The sequence below is a fragment of the Lepidochelys kempii genome, chromosome 22 (genome assembly GCF_965140285.1).
Source record: "Lepidochelys kempii isolate rLepKem1 chromosome 22, rLepKem1.hap1, whole genome shotgun sequence".
NCBI lineage: Eukaryota > Metazoa > Chordata > Testudines > Cheloniidae > Lepidochelys > Lepidochelys kempii.
Genome location: NC_136401.1, coordinates 15,327,106 through 15,344,247, shown reverse-complemented (window position 1 = coordinate 15,344,247; position 17,142 = coordinate 15,327,106). Strand labels below are relative to the sequence as shown.

Sequence of the window (17,142 nt, the reverse complement as noted above, 5' to 3'; positions counted from 1 at the left end):
CCTCAGGAGTTTGGCCTAGAGCCTAAGGGATTTAGGCACCCAACTTCCATAGGTGTCTTGGGCAAGGTATATGACCTAGGATCATTTGAAAGAACCAAGGAGGTTTGTTCCTGTGTGTACAGCAGGGTGAGATGTTACGCCCACACCACGGGCTGTGGTACATGCTATCACAGTCTTGGGTTCATCCAAATTTTCCCCAGTATAAAGAAAAGGAAACACAAAATGCAACTGTAAATATGATCAAGGGGAATCAGGTTGGGGCCAGAACATTTTCAGTGGAGGGGCTTCAGGTAGGGAACACTCCCAGAGGAGATCAGGTGCATCCAGAATCTGACTGTCTTTAGGGAACGCTGCAAAACTGTCCTCTTCAGAAAGGGCTTTTGGCCATCAGAATGACACACCATTGACAGCCTCTCTAAATCCCTTCCAACAATCAATTAAAAAAAAGAGGAAATCCATAAAATCTATCCCCCAAACAGAAAACCAAACTACCCTATCCCCAGAGTTGTGACCCCAAAAGGGAGAAATGCCATTAATTCCATGAAATTCACTAGGGACTTCAGTAGGTGTTGTTGATTTTGGGTGGCAAGTGCCCTGATACTGCAGTGATGGGTGGTGGTGGACTTTTTTGGCTTTTTTGTTTAATCCCACAAGTTTTCCATAATGGTCCAGTGTGGAGGAGGCTTTTGGGAATTCATAGCAGGCTAAAGCAAAACCTCTGATCCAAACCCTTGAGAATGTTGGGGTGCATGAGAGCCCCACTTTTAAACTTGGCATCATTTAGTAGCAAAAAACCTCACTGTGCCTCCCAAATGTTCCTCATCCCGTGGAATGTTGCTTATTTCAGATTTGATGTCCCCTCACTTTTGCTGCTGAAAATTATTGCGATTGCAAATAAAGCAGCATGGAACTAAGGGGGCAGAGAGAGCTATTTATGCTACAGGAGGGAAGCCTGCATTTCAGGTTTCCTGCCATCATAAGGTGTGTTTTTTTTTTTTGCGTGTCCCTCGTTTTGGGTCTCTTCCACATGTTTGGGCTTTGGCAGGTTGAGAGGTGTGCTGCCAGAATTATCTAGTGCCTGGCTTTTGCCTGCTTGGTGTGTGCACCGTAGACCCTCACGCTCACAGTAGCCTTGTTGGTGCTAGTCATTGACTGAGACAATAGTTGATGTAAGTCCGTGTGGCAGAATCAGGCCCATTGTTGTTGCTAGCCCTGTACAAAGATTAATCCATGCAACACCCCTGTGAGATAGGTATTATTACCTTCCTTGCACAGCGTGGGGGAAACTGAGGCACAGAACTGTGATGAATTTAAAGTCCAAGGGCACCCACTGAGTCACTGGCACAGCTGGGCTTAGACCTCACAAATTCTGAGCCCCCCCCCCCCCCCCCCCCCCGCACACTCAACTACCCCCAGCTCTTTTATTCATTAGAAACTGTGCGAGGCTGGTGCTTGCTTTATTTGCTGACCTACATCTCCTGAGCATTTGCTGACACGTTGCTTTGGCTCATCTCGCCTGTGTCAGGGGGTTTCTCTTACTGACAGGCAGTGAATGACTCAGCGAGGGTGCACCAGGGAGTTGATCACGTGACCCCATGGGCTGCTGCTGCCAGGTCATAGGAACATTTTCATTTTTCCTTTTCTTTTCTTGCATGTAGCAGTTACATAAGTGCAGTTTTTATTTCATTCCCTTTTTCCCAGCAGCGCTCTCAGGATAATGGCTTTGTGTTTTAAAGGCTTATTTTCCAATTGCTAGAAGATTCTCCAAAAGCCTTAACACAGGCTGCAGTCCTATGGTGGACAGGGGGAGCTTTCCCATAGTAAAGAGTGCGAGGACGGCTTGCAAATTTGACCCTGCATTTTTTACAGGGCCCCCCAACTCCCTGAGCCTGCGAGCCTGCGTCTCCAGTCCCTGCAGCGCCTGTGACCATGCACAGGTGCAGAATGGATGTAAAATGCAAATCTGAATGGTAACCATTCACACTCACTTCACACTGCTGTAAATGACTGCACAGGGTGGGTAACTAGGCCCCTTCAATCAATCTGAGGCCTTATCTACACTCAAAACATGTACCAGTTTAGTTAAACTGGATTAAACTGCCATATGGACACTCTTATTTCAGCTAAAGCATGGGTTATTAAGGTTCCAGTCCAACAAGGCACTTAAACTTTAAGTATGGGTGTCGTCTGCTAGGCATATGCTTGTGTATCTTGCTGGACTGGGGCCTATTACTATACAAATTACTGCAGCAAGGTGTCAGAATAGCAGCCGTGTTAGTCTGTATTCGCAAAAAGAAAAGGAGTATTTGTAGCACCTTAGAGACTAACCAATTTATTTGAGCATAAGCTTTCGTGAGTGAGCTGTAGCTCACAAAAGCTCATGCTCAAATAAATTGGTTAGTCTCTAAGGTGCCACAAGTCCTCCTTTTCTTTTTGTAGCAAGGTGTAAATTTTTAATGGTGAGAGTAATTAACTGTTGGAATGATTTTACCAGGGGCTGTGTTGGATTCTCCATCACAAACAATGTTTAATTGCTGATTGGATGTTTTGCTAAAGAGATGTGCTAGGAATTACCTGTGGGGGAAGTTGTGTGGTTTGTGGCATACAGAACGTCAGATTAGATGGTCACAATGGTCCCTTCTGGTCTTGGAATCTGTGAACAGGAGTGCCATTAATAATCTCAGTGTTATGGCTAGAAATAGTCCTAAAGTGCCAGAGATCATCAGGGGGGTGAGGAATTGCCTATTTCAGGTGGTGCCGGTTGAAGGCAATGGCAGAAGGATCAGCTCTACAGGAGGGCTTTGCTATGTAAACAGAGGGGGTTTTAGTCTAGGCAGAAGGTTTACCAGTCACCTTCCAAGCTGTCTTTCTGGTTGAATGGCAGCATGCATATCTGTCACTCTCTCCCCTTTCATTGGCATCAGGATAGCCTTGGGTATAATTGCTGGCATCCCTCTGACATAATTGCAGTAGGCCAATTTTTATACATGGCCTCTTGCAGAGCCGGAGAACAATGGAGCTGAGCTACACAACTGAATGGAAAGAATTGGGTTGGTCTGGGTCACAGCAACCTGTAGTGACTTTTAGATACAAAGCACTCTTGGCTTTTTCCTTTAAGCTTGGTTTAGGAACTGGTGTAGTGTGGGCATTGTTCTAAGGAACTGGTTTCCTTAAAAACAAACAAAGAAAAAAAAAAAACCAAAGAGAAAGTAGCACTGATGAGAGGCACTAGACACACGACCCTGCTGATTGAATCTAGTTCTCCGAAGAACCGATATCAGTGTTGGGGAAGCTTGTACCGCTGCTCTTTGTTAACATGCTTCACCTCTCCTTGTTGAAGACCCTCCAGCATGAGGAGGAGGAGGAGGGCTCAAGTCATAACAGCTCATTCAGGCCCTGATCCAGCAAAGCACTTAAGTACCTGAGTGGTGCCCTTGAAATCAATGGAACTGCCCCTGTGCTTAAAGCTAGGCATGTGCTTTGGGAGCCTCAGTCCTTTGAGGGGGACCAGTTATGAAGGCACTCTTTTGTGGTGTGTACTACAGCAGTAGAAGGGCACCTCCAAACTTATTTCTCAGAAACATCCACATAGCTAGCTGAGAATTACAACTCCCAGTTCCTACTAACTGGAGCTGAATATGAACAGGCCACCTCAAGCAGTAGTTCTTACCACAAATTTTTTGGTGGCCTCAGCGTTCGGTCACCAAATCTTGCTGGTGGCCACTATGACAATTTTCCCTAAAATAATTAATGTCGGAAAAAACAAATGTATGTACATACACAAGGCCAAATCATAGTAATTTATTTATGTAGGGTTTTTATTTGCACACAACAATAATAATGCAGTTGTCTCTTTTCTTTACTGGACCTAAACAGAATAAAAACACAGATAAGGTATTTTGCATGTTCTTGTCCTTGTTGTTTTTTTTTTGGTTGTGGCTTTTGGTTTTTTGTAGACTTGCTAGCTAGTAAGTCTGCTCCTATGAAAAAGTGATATTCGTACATTTGTTAATATCACTTTTTCACAGGAGCAGACTTGTTATCTAGCTCTGAGGCAGTGACGAGTAATACTTACAAACATACGTATACCACTTTTCACTGCAGATTTACTCAGCCCGGTCGAGCTGGGGGACAAATTAAGCCCTGGATGGGGGGGTGCGCAGGGAGACAGTGGGGGCCAAGGCCAATGGGGTAGATGGGTGAGGGGGGTGGCGAGCCCAGAGGCCAGGGAAACGGTGCTCTCTACTGCATAGCCAAAACCCAGAGCCCCAAATCCCCTGGTCAGAGCCCATGGCTGGAGCCTACCACCTGCCACCCACCACTCTAGGCCTGAAGCTGGAAGCCTGAGCCCCACCGCCCCCGGGAAGGTGGGGAACACACACCAGCTGTCTGGTGCTTGTGGCTCCAAAGGGGGGCAGGGCCCAACCCCTCCTTGCAGCTCCAGGGGAGGAACCACTGCTTTGCCCCCACCCTCAGTGACCGCCCAGGAGGCTGGGGCCACATTTGAGAAATGTGGACCTAGAGAATCCATGCACTGTGTCAAAGCAGCAGTTCCTGAGCTGTCCTGTCCTCCAAGGGCATAGTCCTAAAATCAGACTTCTGCATGCTAGTGTCTTCATGGTGACACGGAACATTCAGTTTCTTTATATGAATTAAATCAGTTCCTACAACCATTTTTCTCCATCCTCGCACATTCCTAGGGAAGAGAGAAAGAAATTGACTTGTGTGGGGGTTGTCCACATATTTCTATGTCCAGGGCCCTGGCTCACCATTTTAATATTCATTTTGTTTCGGTTTCAGGTCAGCCTGAATGATTCTCACAATCAGATGGTCGTTCACTGGGCAGGAGAAAAGAGCAATGTGATTGTGGCCTTGGCTAGAGACAGTCTGGGGTTACTGAGGCCCAAGAAAAGTGATGTAAGTATGGGGATTTTTTATTATTATTACTACAGAGGGAGACTTGGAAGTACTATTTTGTGAGGGGACACATTTTAATCTATTTTACTGCTTGGTAAGAACGGGCTTTTCTGTTTATGCTTGAAAGACAATGGCCTATTCATCTGGACTTCAGGTATTAGACCTATAGACTTTCTTGTCCCATAGATTCCCATTGGGCTAGGGCTGACTCAACCATGAGCCTGCCCAGGCAGACAAATGGAGTCCTAGTGATCTGCATCATATTGTTTGTAAAATTTCCTTTACTGTGTGCTGTTAATGGCAGGTAAGGGAAAGGAAACTGAGACTTGACAAGTTTCCTGAATGTCTTTTCCCTTGGTGAGAGGGGGAATCGGTCTCTCCTCAACGTATCACAAGGTTCAGCTTCCAAAGCCCATTGTTCCTTCCAAGACGCCATATCTCCATACTAGATTCTAGTTCCCTGCGACCCCTTCCACACGCTGGGCATCATGGCACCTGCTATCCGAAGGGCTTCTCCGAAGGGCGTTCCATGCACTGTAATAGAAAAGCCAAGACATGAATGCAGAAGTATAGGGCCCAGTATGAATACGTTATTTAGCCCTTCCTCTTATACTGGGCTGTGTTTATCTGGCTATCTTATAATCTTGGTGTGTTTGTGGTGGCACTCCCTACTTCACTGTATTCACCTGCCCGCAAGAAACTGTTCATTTCTGTGAATTTGTGCTGGAGAGAGGTGGCAGATTGATAGTCCCAGAAAATGTAGCTCTCGCTCTCTCTTTACGCTCTGAGCAAAAACAGTGCAGGCCTCACCAAACTGGCTTGTGCCAACATACTTTAACCCAACTCTGGAGGGCAAAGAAGGGGTTTCATTCTCCTTGCCTCATTAAATCATTGGCCTCTCATCTCTGCCTGCAAGAAGAGGGAGCAGAGCGTCAATTGTTGTGGCTGTTACTGTAAGGTGGACACCTGCTCAGAATGAACTAATCGGAAGCCCCTGCTGGTGCATTTCACACAGGCCAGCAAACGAGAATCGCAGGGTGATGTCTTTTGGTTTATAGCAGCTCAGGCTTGATTCATACAGGGGCAGCAGGTACCACTGAAAATAAAAATAAGAACCACCATTTACTAGTTATAGCTTTTGGGCCAGATTCACCCCTGCCCTGCACCTTGTGTAGCCATGGCTACAGCTATGGAAAGCAGGTGTAAAACACTACCCCAGTCAAAGGAGTAGCACTTGACATTCATTTTGCACTGGCATAAATGACTGCCTAAGGGACAGGGCAGGGGTGACTGCACTTCTGTGGTATCACTACACAGAATGGCAGATACCCCATTTCCGGTGATAAAGTCAACGACTGTGGCGATAAGTGTTGAACGGCCCCCTCTCTAGAGAGGAAAAGTTCTGTATCCCATTTCCAGGCACCTAGACAAGACATTCCTCATATCACTACAACAGTGCGCAAGTAATTGTAAGCTCTTTGGAGGCAGGGACTGTCTTTTTGTTGTGTTTGTACAGCACCTAGCACAACAGGGTACTGGTCCATGACTGGGGCTGCTAGATGCTGTGGTCATACAAATAATAAATATTAATGCACGCACTGAAATATTCATGGACGTTGGCTGGAGAGAGAGAGGACGTAGATAGTTAACTACCTGTCTGTTCTGCCAGCTGGATAGAGACCATTGGAACAGCTTGCTTAGGAAACTACTTCAGGTCTGTCTCGGTGGGATAAGGTAAGTAAGTAATATCTTTTGGTGGACCAACTTCTGTTGGTGAAAGAAAGCTTTCGAGCTGCATTGAGCTCTTCTTTGGGCCCTCATAGCTTGAGTGTCTCTTTCACCAACAGAATTTGGTCCAATAAAAGATTTCACCTCCCACCCCTTTGTCTCAAATATCATTGGCCCAACAAGACTACAATAATACTACGAACAGTATTGGCTTAGGCTTTTATTGCCTTGGCTTTTGGCACACAGCCGGTGCAGAGTGTACAAATCTTGTCATGTTATAGTCTTTCCCTTTGTGCATTACCCTGTGTATATTTTTCCCCATAGTGCATAAAACTTGAAGAAGCCATTGTTCTCAAGAGCAAGGAAGGGACTGCCATCAGGGAAATTAAATCTGTCTCTCCATAACAGCAGGAGCTTTTTCTTTTGCAGGTTTATGTGTCATATGACTATGGGAAGGCCTTTAAAAAGATATCAGAGAAATTCAGCTTCGGTGCAGGGAACACCAGCGATGTGGCCATCTCACAGTTCTACCACAGCCCTGCTGACAACAAAAGGGTAAGAAATGAACAAGCAGAAATAAGGCTTTCCCATCACACACAAGTTGTACAGCTTTAACTATCCCAGTGGACAGGTGCTTTATACTGGTATCTCTATTCTTGTACATGAAGGGGAATAAGCTACTCATGTATAAAGACACCTTTAGAGCAGTAGAACTGCATCCACACTCGGAGATGTGCCAGCATAATGATGCTGGTAAAAATTCACACCCCTAGCTAAACTAGTTACACCAGTACAAAACCTAAATAGGCTACATAAATGAAGCTTCCCCTCTCCAGTTTTAAGAGGCTCTTAAAAGCCCATTACTGCCATGCCAGCTATAGTGAATCTTGTCCATTTGTATAGAATATTCTTTTTATTGTTCTCTTCCCCAGTGTCTGTCTGGCCTTAGTCTATGAGCTGGAACAATACCTAATTCTTATGTAGCGTTGGTAAACAGTAGATCTCAAAGCGCTTTACAAAGGAGTCAGTATCATTATCCCCATTTTACAGATAGAGAAACTGAGGCACAGAGCATTAAAGTGATTTGCCCAAAGGAACCCAGTAGACCAGTGGGAATAAAATCCAGCTCTCAGTCCACCATGCTGTCGACTAGACAAACCTGTCTGGTTAGGTGTTTTAATGGGGCAATCTTTCCCATGTGTCAGGAAAGCACTCAGGAGATTGTATGTGCTTCTGCAAATAGAAGTAGTGTTTATATAATGTTCTTTGCTAGCTTTTTTATTATTATTATTAAAGGATTGCTTAGTGTTGCAGGAAGTAGCTCCAAGGTTTACAGCAGAAAGAAAACGTGTGTCTCTTGGGAGTTATAAATTGAATTTGATCAAGAAAATTGACTGTTCCTAGGGAAGAAAGAAGTACACCCAGTAATTTTAGTTTCTCTAGTAGGAACCTAGGCAGCTTTGTTATGTGCCATTTGTGTAATTCTGTAGGAGCAAATTGTGCCCAGGGAGTGGGGGCAAACCAACGACAGGTTCCCACCTCCCACCCCTCCTGCAGGGTTTAAAATCTATGGCAAAAAAGCAGGCGGATGGGTGAACAAGACAGCCAAGTTCAATGCTTCCTGGAAGAGGTGGGGTTAATGGTTTCTTGAAGGTGGAGACAGGATGGTGAGGAAGAAGGCTTAGAGGCAAGAATGGTGAAGGAGACCTTAGGGTTCAACAGGTGTCTGAGCAACAACCGTTCAGTTTGTGGAAGGTGCGAAATGCAACAGAAACCTAAATTCCTCTGTGCTGGATGAGGGCCAGTCTATGGCATGGGTCCATGACCCCTCTTTGGCATGCAGCCCCACTCCACCACCTACAGAGTGGGTCCACAAACGCTCTGTAGCACGTGGCCCCACTCCACAGGGCTTCTCTTGCATCCCACTCTTAAGTGGTGCACCAACCCAATAACCTTCAACACTGAGCTGGAAAGCTGAAGGTGAAGTGGGTTAGTAATCAGTCAGCTTGACTTAATCCATCCCTAGTCTTATCTCCTGCCTGCCCCTGTGTCCATGGGGGAAACTTCATATTTCCTCTGGGAAGTTACTCCATTGTGAGATTCCATTTAATTGTGCCCTAGTGACTGCAAGTCAAGTTTGCAAGTTAAAAGATTCCTCCTCCCGTCCTGCACCCCCCCCCCCAAACTTCCATCCCTGAAAACTTACCCTGGGATCAGAGAGTCAGGTTAGAACCTTCCTGGCTTGTAAATCTCAGAGGCTTTAGGGGGATATACATTGGGGACAAGACAGGACCTGAGCCTAGGAACCAAGAAACAGAATGAGAACCTACATCACCAAGTTCCGCCTTCACTTACACCTTTGCAATTCCCTTGTCTTCAGTGTAGTTGCACAGGTGTTCCTTGGCCCTGCAACTGAAACTTAGCTACCAGTCCTGATGATAGTGGGGGGGAGGGGAACGGCAAAGTCTCCAGCTAGCTCTGCTAGAGTGGTCTTGATCCTGCTGTGCTTACAGGGTAAAAAGCAGCAAGGCGCTTTTTTCTTCCCTGAGCAGAACGGATGTTAGTGTGTTCCTTGTGCAGTAGCTAGGCCCTGAGACAGTGCTCTTGCCTCTTCCAGGTGCTGTCTTTAGTGTAGGTTGTATCGTAGCAAACATCCCAGGTAGCTCAGCTCCAGTTCTGCTAGAATGAGTATTGCAGATACAGGATGCATTCCACTGCAGATAGGTTTAGATGGTAAGCTCTCCTGCACTGCCTTTGCAGTCCATATTCCACTACTGACGTAGGCTTCCTTGTTCTGTACGGTTATATCATCTTCTGCTTATAATTCCCATTGGCTGACTGTTTTTGTTCCTGTTTCCCCTCTCCAGTACATCTTTGTGGATGCCTACACCCAGTACCTCTGGATCACCATGGACTTCTGCAGCAATATCCAGGGCTTCTCTATTCCATTCAGAGCCGCAGATCTGCTGTTACACAGTAGGATCCCTAACCTTGTTTTGGGCTTCGATAGGTCTCATCCCAACAAACAGGTGAGGAGCTGCAGTCGGAGATGGGTGCCAAGTAACGCTGCTTCTGTTGCTTTTCTGAGTACCTAAACTGCTACATACGTGTTGGGAGGTTTGCTGCGAGATGTGCTTGATGGAAGAGGTGCAGTGCACCTCTTCCCTTTTGCATATGGGGTTGAGAAGCATTTGACTCCAGTCATCTATCCATCCATCATTTTGATAAGGCAGCTATCCATGTGGTATCCATCTTCCATCCTTACTCTGGTGTTACAGTCAAACTGAGTAAGCAATAATACTTCAAGTGGTGGTGTGGGTGTGTGCCACATGTGGGATATGCATGCACACCCTGTGCCGAGTCTGGAATGTGTGTGTGTTTGTATGCGTATTTATTTTATTTTACAAGCAGGGTCTGTTGGTCTGCCCATGTGCTGTAGCTCTCATGCTCTGAATGGAGGGCATAAAAGATGGTGCAGGCTGATGCCTCTCCAGTTTCACATTCACAGAATTCATGGGGGCTGGAAGAGAGACTCAGAAAATATCTGATGGAAGAGGTAATGAAGCCCCTATCAGATCTGGGCCGGGGGACCCCTCACCCCCTGTAAATCAGTCTCAATAAACAGGCAGCGGCTCTCCGAGCACGAGCTGGGGAATGGAGGCTAAGGCTGTTAAGCCGAAGGAGAAGGTTTCACATGAGTGTAAGGGGCACTCATAGGTGTAAGGACAAGCCATCCTTGTCTAAAGCTGCCCTGAAGAGAAAGGATCCCTCTCCAACCCTATCAAAGTCAGGAGAGCTGGCATGTACAAGCGCCAAGAATTTCGGCCCGAGTAAATCTAGGCAAGAGAAGGAGGTGCACAAGGGTATGCCTCCGGCAGTTCCAGTATCGACTCTGGTGGCGAAGACTTGAAACAAACAGCTCTGGTGCTCCGACCCACTTCTGGAGTTGGTGTGTTACTAGTAACACAGCCCTGAAGGGAGCCGACTGCTGTGGTGACCAGGGAATCTCTGGCTCCTATGGTGCCACCAGTGGCCACTCCTCTTACTCTAGGGCAGCCTGAGATCTACGTCTACCCAGAAGACATCTTTGCTCTTCCCTGTCCTCATTCATCTCTATCCGGACCATCTCTTCCTGACACAGGAAGAGACTCTTTCCTCCCACCTTTGAGGCGCGGCCATCGATAACGTCGGTTCCACTGGAGGTACGGGATCCAGCTTTCTCTTGGGATGAGTCACAGGCCCTGCAGGAGTCTCTGCAGCATCAGACAGAGCTGAACGGGACAGGAGTGCAAGATCAGGGTTCCAGCCTCTGACCAGACATGATTGTCCAAGAGACAGGTGGTCCCCTATGCCATGGGGTCCTCCTCTGCCGATTGATCCATTCTGCTGGCTATATTGGGGACCAGGGGAGCCCTACATTAGTCACCCAGGAGTGGTTCACGAGTCCTATTTGCTGTTGCCTGGCCATCCACAACCAGCCCTGTTTGAGTATTTGGAGGAAGAAGGTGAGCCAGATCTGACAGTTTTGTGAGCAAACTCGTAGTCTTTCCCAGTGAGGCAGTAACTCCATCTTCTCCATCTCTACTGGATGACTTCAAGCAATATCAAGAGCTCATGCACAGGCTTATGGCAGAGCAACAGATTTTGCTTGAGGAAGTCCAGGAACCTCAGCAGAGTTTACTAGACATTCTTCAGTCTTGTGGTCCCAGTCAAGTGGCCCTCTACGTCAATGAGGCCATCATGGACCAGCAAAGACAGTTGGTCACACTTCTGCTTGTTCTGCTTCTGCTCCCAAGAGGGACAAGAGCATATGCCATGGGGGTGGAGGGAAGAGTTTTTGTTCTCTCAACCACCACTGAACTCTTTGGTGGTGCAGGTGGCTGCAGAGCGGTCCAAGCAACAACACCCAAAGACTACTCCCTCTGATAAGAGATGTGACTTGACTTCCTAGGAAGTCAGGTCTGCTCTTCCACCTCCCCCCAGTTCAGTTTATTGAATTATCAGGCCCTTTTGGCCAAACAGGATTTCACCAATTATACCAAGCTTATGAATTTAAGGACAAGCTCCCTGAAGAGGATAGAGTCTACTTCCAGGCCTCAGTGGATGAGGGCAGATTGGCCTCCACCGTTCCCTCCAGGCCGCAGCGGATGCAGCAGATACTGTGTCTAGGATGATGTCTGTGCTGTTATGAGGAGAGAGACTCATGGTTGCAGTCCTCAGTTTTCCCTAGAGGTGCAGAGTACCATCCAGAATCTGCCCTTGGTATAACCAGCCTGTTCCACGAGAAGGCAGATGAGTCTTTCCACTCCCTTAAAGACTCAAGGACAAAGTTTCACTTGCTGGACACTTATACCCCTGCTCTCAAAAGAAAACACCATTGATGGGGTGTAGGGCACCTCCTCAGCCTTGTGCGTTAAATCAATGTCCTCAGCAACCACCATACAAGAGACGTGTTTATAGACACAGGAACCCAGCCTCTGCAACATCCACCGCCACATCAAACTCTGACCCCCAACGAAGTTTCTTCTGAGGGGATTGTCAAGACCCACTCCCTTTATTGATGCCTCTTCATTCCCCTCCTCAGATATTCAGAGGTCGCCTTACCCCATTTGCCAAAAACTGGAGGGGCCTAACTACAGACAGTTGGGTATTAGCCACCATGAATTATTTCTGTCTGATAGAGGTGCTGGTAAATCCTACGTACAAACCCCCTTCCCAGTTCCTTTTCAGCTAGCTAACACCAGAAGAGTCAGTAAGCTGGTGGCACTCATGGCAGACCCACCACATACTCCCTGCTACAAAGAAAAAGAGTCTCATTGTGCCCACACCCCAGATTCATCCCTAAAGTAATTTCTAAGTTCCATATGAGTCAGATCATTCACTTACCTGTCTTTTTCTCTAAACGGCATGCCTTGGAAGAGGAGAGACAGCTGCATTCTCTGGACGTCTGATGGGCTTTGACCTTTTTCTCTACAAAGAACAAAGGAATTAGAAAGGCTCCTAAACTGTTTTTTTCCCCCCATAGCAGAGCAATTGAGGGGGGGGTCAAGCTATATAAGCTCAGAGATTTTCCAAATGGATCTTGCGGTGTATTACCCTCAGTTACCAATTAGCTCACATTCCTCCGCCTGGAAGGGTGAAGGGCTCATTCCACCAGAGGGTAAGCTGCTTCGACTGCATCTCTGAGAGACATACCTGTACTGGCGATATGTAGTGCAGCTACGTGAAGCTCTTTGCATACCTTCAGGAGACATTACGCTCTGGTCCAGTCATCAGCTGCTGATGCAGCCGAGGGGCAAGCAGTATTCCAGTCAGCTATCACTTCTGTGTCCTCGCACCCAGCCCGTGTGAGACTACTGCTTGTTAATCTCCCACCTGTGGAATATACACTGGACCATCAAAGAAGAAATGGCGTTTAGTTGCCTGGAACTGGAAGTTCTTCGGGATGTGTTGTCCCTATTTGTATTCCACTACCTGCCCTCTGTCCCCTTTGCTGCAAATGGTTTGGACTGCGGTAGAAATGGGAAAGTGGCTGCATCACCTTTTATGCCCTTGATTGAGAGCATGAGGAGAGCTACAGCACACGTATGGGCCAGCGGACACTGCTGGTAAAAATATCCTGGATGAGGAAATTGAGGCACACCGAGAGCTTAAGAGACTCACCCAAGATCACACAACGCATCAGGGACAAAGCCAGGGTGTGAACCCAGGAGTTCCGACTTTCTGGTCCATTCCTCAGGCACATTCTTTAGCAATCTTACTTAATTTAAGACCTGTCATAGAGAGAAGGTGAACTAGAGCCCACTTCAAAGAAGACGTAAGCCTTATTTGTACTCTACCCTGGGAAGAAGCAGGGAGGCTAACAGACACTAGGCTGTTGCATGTTTTGCAGGCTTTATGGTTGGCAGTGGCCAAGTGTTTGTCTTGGAAAGTCACATACCACTATCATGTGGGTTTGTGTTTTGATATCTCCTTGCCATAATTAGTAGATGATTTCTTCACCCAGGGTAGAGCACACAGAACATCCACTACTGTCCCAGCCCTACTTAGCCAGGATACTCCCTTTTAAATAGATAAATGCATTTTCCCTTGGGCAGCAAGGATAAAAGTGGTGGGATTTTTTTTGGGGGGGGGGGGGCAGAATCAGCCTTCGACAGGCTCCCCTGTGCCCCTTCCCCCCAGTCCTACTGATCCACTGACTGCATCATTAGTAACTCATGCCAGATCACTGCCTGTAAAGTCAGCAATGACCTTTGGATCATTTACCATGGGCTGGCGGTTTTGCGTTGCAAAGGTTTGCATTGCAGATGTTTGCAGTTGGCCTTGCGCCGCACGTTGCTGCTTTGGCACAAATGGCTTCTTTTTGGGCTGGGGGTGGGGCCATAATGGGTGGGTGCCAAAGCTTTTTAAATACTTGTGCCTACACCTTTTAAAGCTAGATCCCCCTCGCCTAAAACACAAATGAAAGTCTAGTGCTCCCTACAGTCCGATCTTTAAGTTACATACTAGGGGGCTGGATTCTGTGCTGCACCATCAGACAGCCAGCACAGAAGGCACACAGGCGTAGTTTGGAGAAAGGTAAGCTTTATGCCACCTGTGTGTGTTGTCCCGATTCTGGGCTGCTGCTGGAATGTGTGAAGTGAGTCCTACAAAAAGGATAGAGCAGCCCCCAAACCCCTCTAACTTAAAGCAGCCTCCTCGGGGTTACCCCGTGCTCACAACCTGCACAGTGCTGAACTCAATACCTACTCCTGCGCTTAGTCTCAGCCTGTCTACTCCTTTGCCTGACATGCTCCTGCACCTTGGGAATTCACCCCCAGGACTTCGCAATTCATTTGTGTACCCCGTACACAGCTGGAACGATGTATAAGGGTCAGAATTGGCCCCTGTGTTTTTATTAGCTGCTGTCACTAGGCTAGCTGAGAATGCAGAGACAGGGTTGATCTTGCGGTTTGATCAGTTGTCCAAGTCAGAACTTTTGGGTTCTCATCCCTGTTTTGCAGCTGACTCACTGTGTGATTGGTTAGATCATGTCACTGAAGTCTAATTTATCTATTTGTAAGACAGATAATACTTACCTTCTTTGTAAGGGTCTACATTCATGTTTGCAAAAGCTTTTGGATATCTGCAGAAGAAAGGTGCCATGGAAGCACAGAGTAATATTTTAGAGGATTAAATAAATGTGCTGTGTCTCTGAAATGGAAAGGACTAAGACTAATGCTCACACATCACTTCTATCAGACATCACCATTCTGCTAGATCAGTGAAAGGGCAATAACCAGTCCTGAGTCACTGTACTGCAGACTGTTACAGCCTTGTACTCTTAATTCTGAGCTAAAGAGCTTAATTCTCCTCTCTGAATGTGCTGAACTACATTGCTAATGGGTGGCAATGTTGCCTTTAGAAGTCATGCTAGATTTATTGGTGATCACTGCCTTTTGAAATCGAACTGTGACACTGAACATTGGGTCTGCAATCTAGCTGGTTCCTTGCACAAACCAGCAATAAATGTAATTATTATGATTTAAGTGCCAACAGGGTGGCTGGTATTGTAATAGAAACAGTGCAAGACGGGCTCTGCCCCTGAGGCATCACGCTTGCTATTGCTTTCACATTAGAAGTTATTCCTAATTCTGATTAGCCTCCTGCAAGGACGTCTCTGCAGGCAGTAATATTGCATGTGTCCAGGTTTTAGGACTGCACATTCACCTGAACCTGGCTCCTGCACATTTACAAGCAGATAATAGTTGCTCCTGGCAGCATTCACTTGTAGAATAGTAGTACATGGAGCTGCTTCGAGTGAGAATCCAGGTCCCCATGTCAGCCCTGCTTATGTAGTGTATGATTTGGGGAGCAACAGAGCAGATTTCCAGAATTTAGCCCTTTAGTTTTTATCCAGCCTGGGCAATGATTTAGGCTCTAGTGCAGGGATGGGCAAACTTTTTGGCCTGAGGGCCACATCTGGGTATGGAAATTGTATGGTGGGCCATGAATGCTCATGAAATTGGGGTGCAGGGCTCTGGCTGATGGTGTGGGCTCTGGGGTGGGGCCAGAAATGAGGAGTTCAGAGTGCAGGAGGGGGCTCCAGGCTGGGGGTGTGGGCTCTGGGGCGGTGTGATGTGGGGTGTAGGAGGGTGCTCCAGGCTGGGACCAAGGGGTTTGGAGGGCAGAAGGGGGAATCAGGGCTGGGGTGGGGGTGTGGGCTCTGGGGTGGGTCCAGAAATGAGGAGTTCAGCATGCAGGAGGGGGCTCCAGGCTGGGGCACGGGGGGGGGGGGGGAAATCAGGGCTGAGGGAGGGGGTTGGGGCACAAGAGGGGATCGGGGGTGCAGGCGCCAGGTGGCGCTTACCTCACGCAGCTCCTGGAAGCAGCGACATGTCCCCACTCCGGCTCCTATCTGGAGGTGCGGCCAGGCGGCTCCGCACGCTGCCCTGTTCACAGATGTTTCCCCTGCAGCTCCCATTAGCTTCCGAACCTTGGCATGCGGAGCGGCCTCAGACCCCGCTCCTCGGCTGGAGTGCGGAGAGCAAGGCCTGGGGCTTGCCCTGCTCCCAGCAGGAACTCAAGGGCCGGATTAAACCGGCTGGAGAACCGGTTGTAGCCCACGGGCCGTAGTTTGCCCATCCCTGCTCTAGTGCCTAGAATATCTCAGTCCCACCTGTGTCTGACATTTTGTATTGCAGCTCTGGCAATCTGACGATTTTGGGCAGACCTGGATAATGATTCAGGAACACGTGAAATCTTTTTCTTGGTATGTACTGGATCTTTGAGTCACTTTGGAACCTTTTCCCCCCTTTATGTCCTCCCAGGCCTCCTTATTTCTTCCCCATCCTTTGCCAAGAACTCATAGAAGATGCTGGCAAGTACTGAGATACAGAACTCTGTTCACCCCCAAAGTTAACCCTGTAATAAGTGGCAATCAGATCACAGCAGTTTACCATGGGGATATGGGGCAGAAGCATGACAGAAGAAAGCTAACAGTACTCTGAGCTTCTCCAGCTTCTCTATATTATGCCCCCACAGCTAAGGATTATGAAGCTGTGTTGGTATTTGGATAGAGTCTGAGAAGGAAAAACCAGCATATAGCTGGTGTTGGTGGGTCAGTAGGGTGCCCTGTCAGTTGATTTTGACCTGTGAGGCTAAGGGACATGGATTATCTTTTTCTTCCATGTTTGTACAGCACCTAGCACCTGGAATACTGATCTAGGACTGGAGTCCCTAGGCACTGCAGCAAGACATAATACTAAGAGGCACTTTTAAAAGCCATTTTTAAAACTTACTGTTCATTAAAGAGTAGGGGTGTCTTGCCCCCCAAAAAAATCTAACTCATGCAGTTATTCCCTGAACTCCTTCTGCAGTTTCAGGTAGAGACTGTTCTCCTTCACTTCCAGTCCTAAATTGTTGTTGTACACTGTTAAACAGCTGCAGCAAAATATCAGAATCAAGATCTGTTATGTGGGTCTGAGGGGACAGTTTTACTCTAATCATTAACTGCAA

The 17,142-nt window shown here is 47.4% G+C and overlaps 1 protein-coding gene across 3 annotated transcripts in view; it reads left to right on the top strand.

Moving 5' to 3' along the window:
- SORL1 (sortilin related receptor 1) overlaps positions 1–17,142 on the top strand; it is a 105,876-nt gene that overhangs the window by 12,560 nt on the left and 76,174 nt on the right. For all 3 annotated transcript variants that reach the window (XM_073321245.2, XM_073321246.2, XM_073321244.2), the window contains exons 2-5: positions 4,801–4,917; positions 7,075–7,200; positions 9,513–9,674; positions 16,329–16,396. In XM_073321245.2, the coding sequence (XP_073177346.1) occupies positions 4,801–4,917; positions 7,075–7,200; positions 9,513–9,674; positions 16,329–16,396 (473 nt within the window). The remainder of the gene's footprint in view (positions 1–4,800; positions 4,918–7,074; positions 7,201–9,512; positions 9,675–16,328; positions 16,397–17,142) is intronic.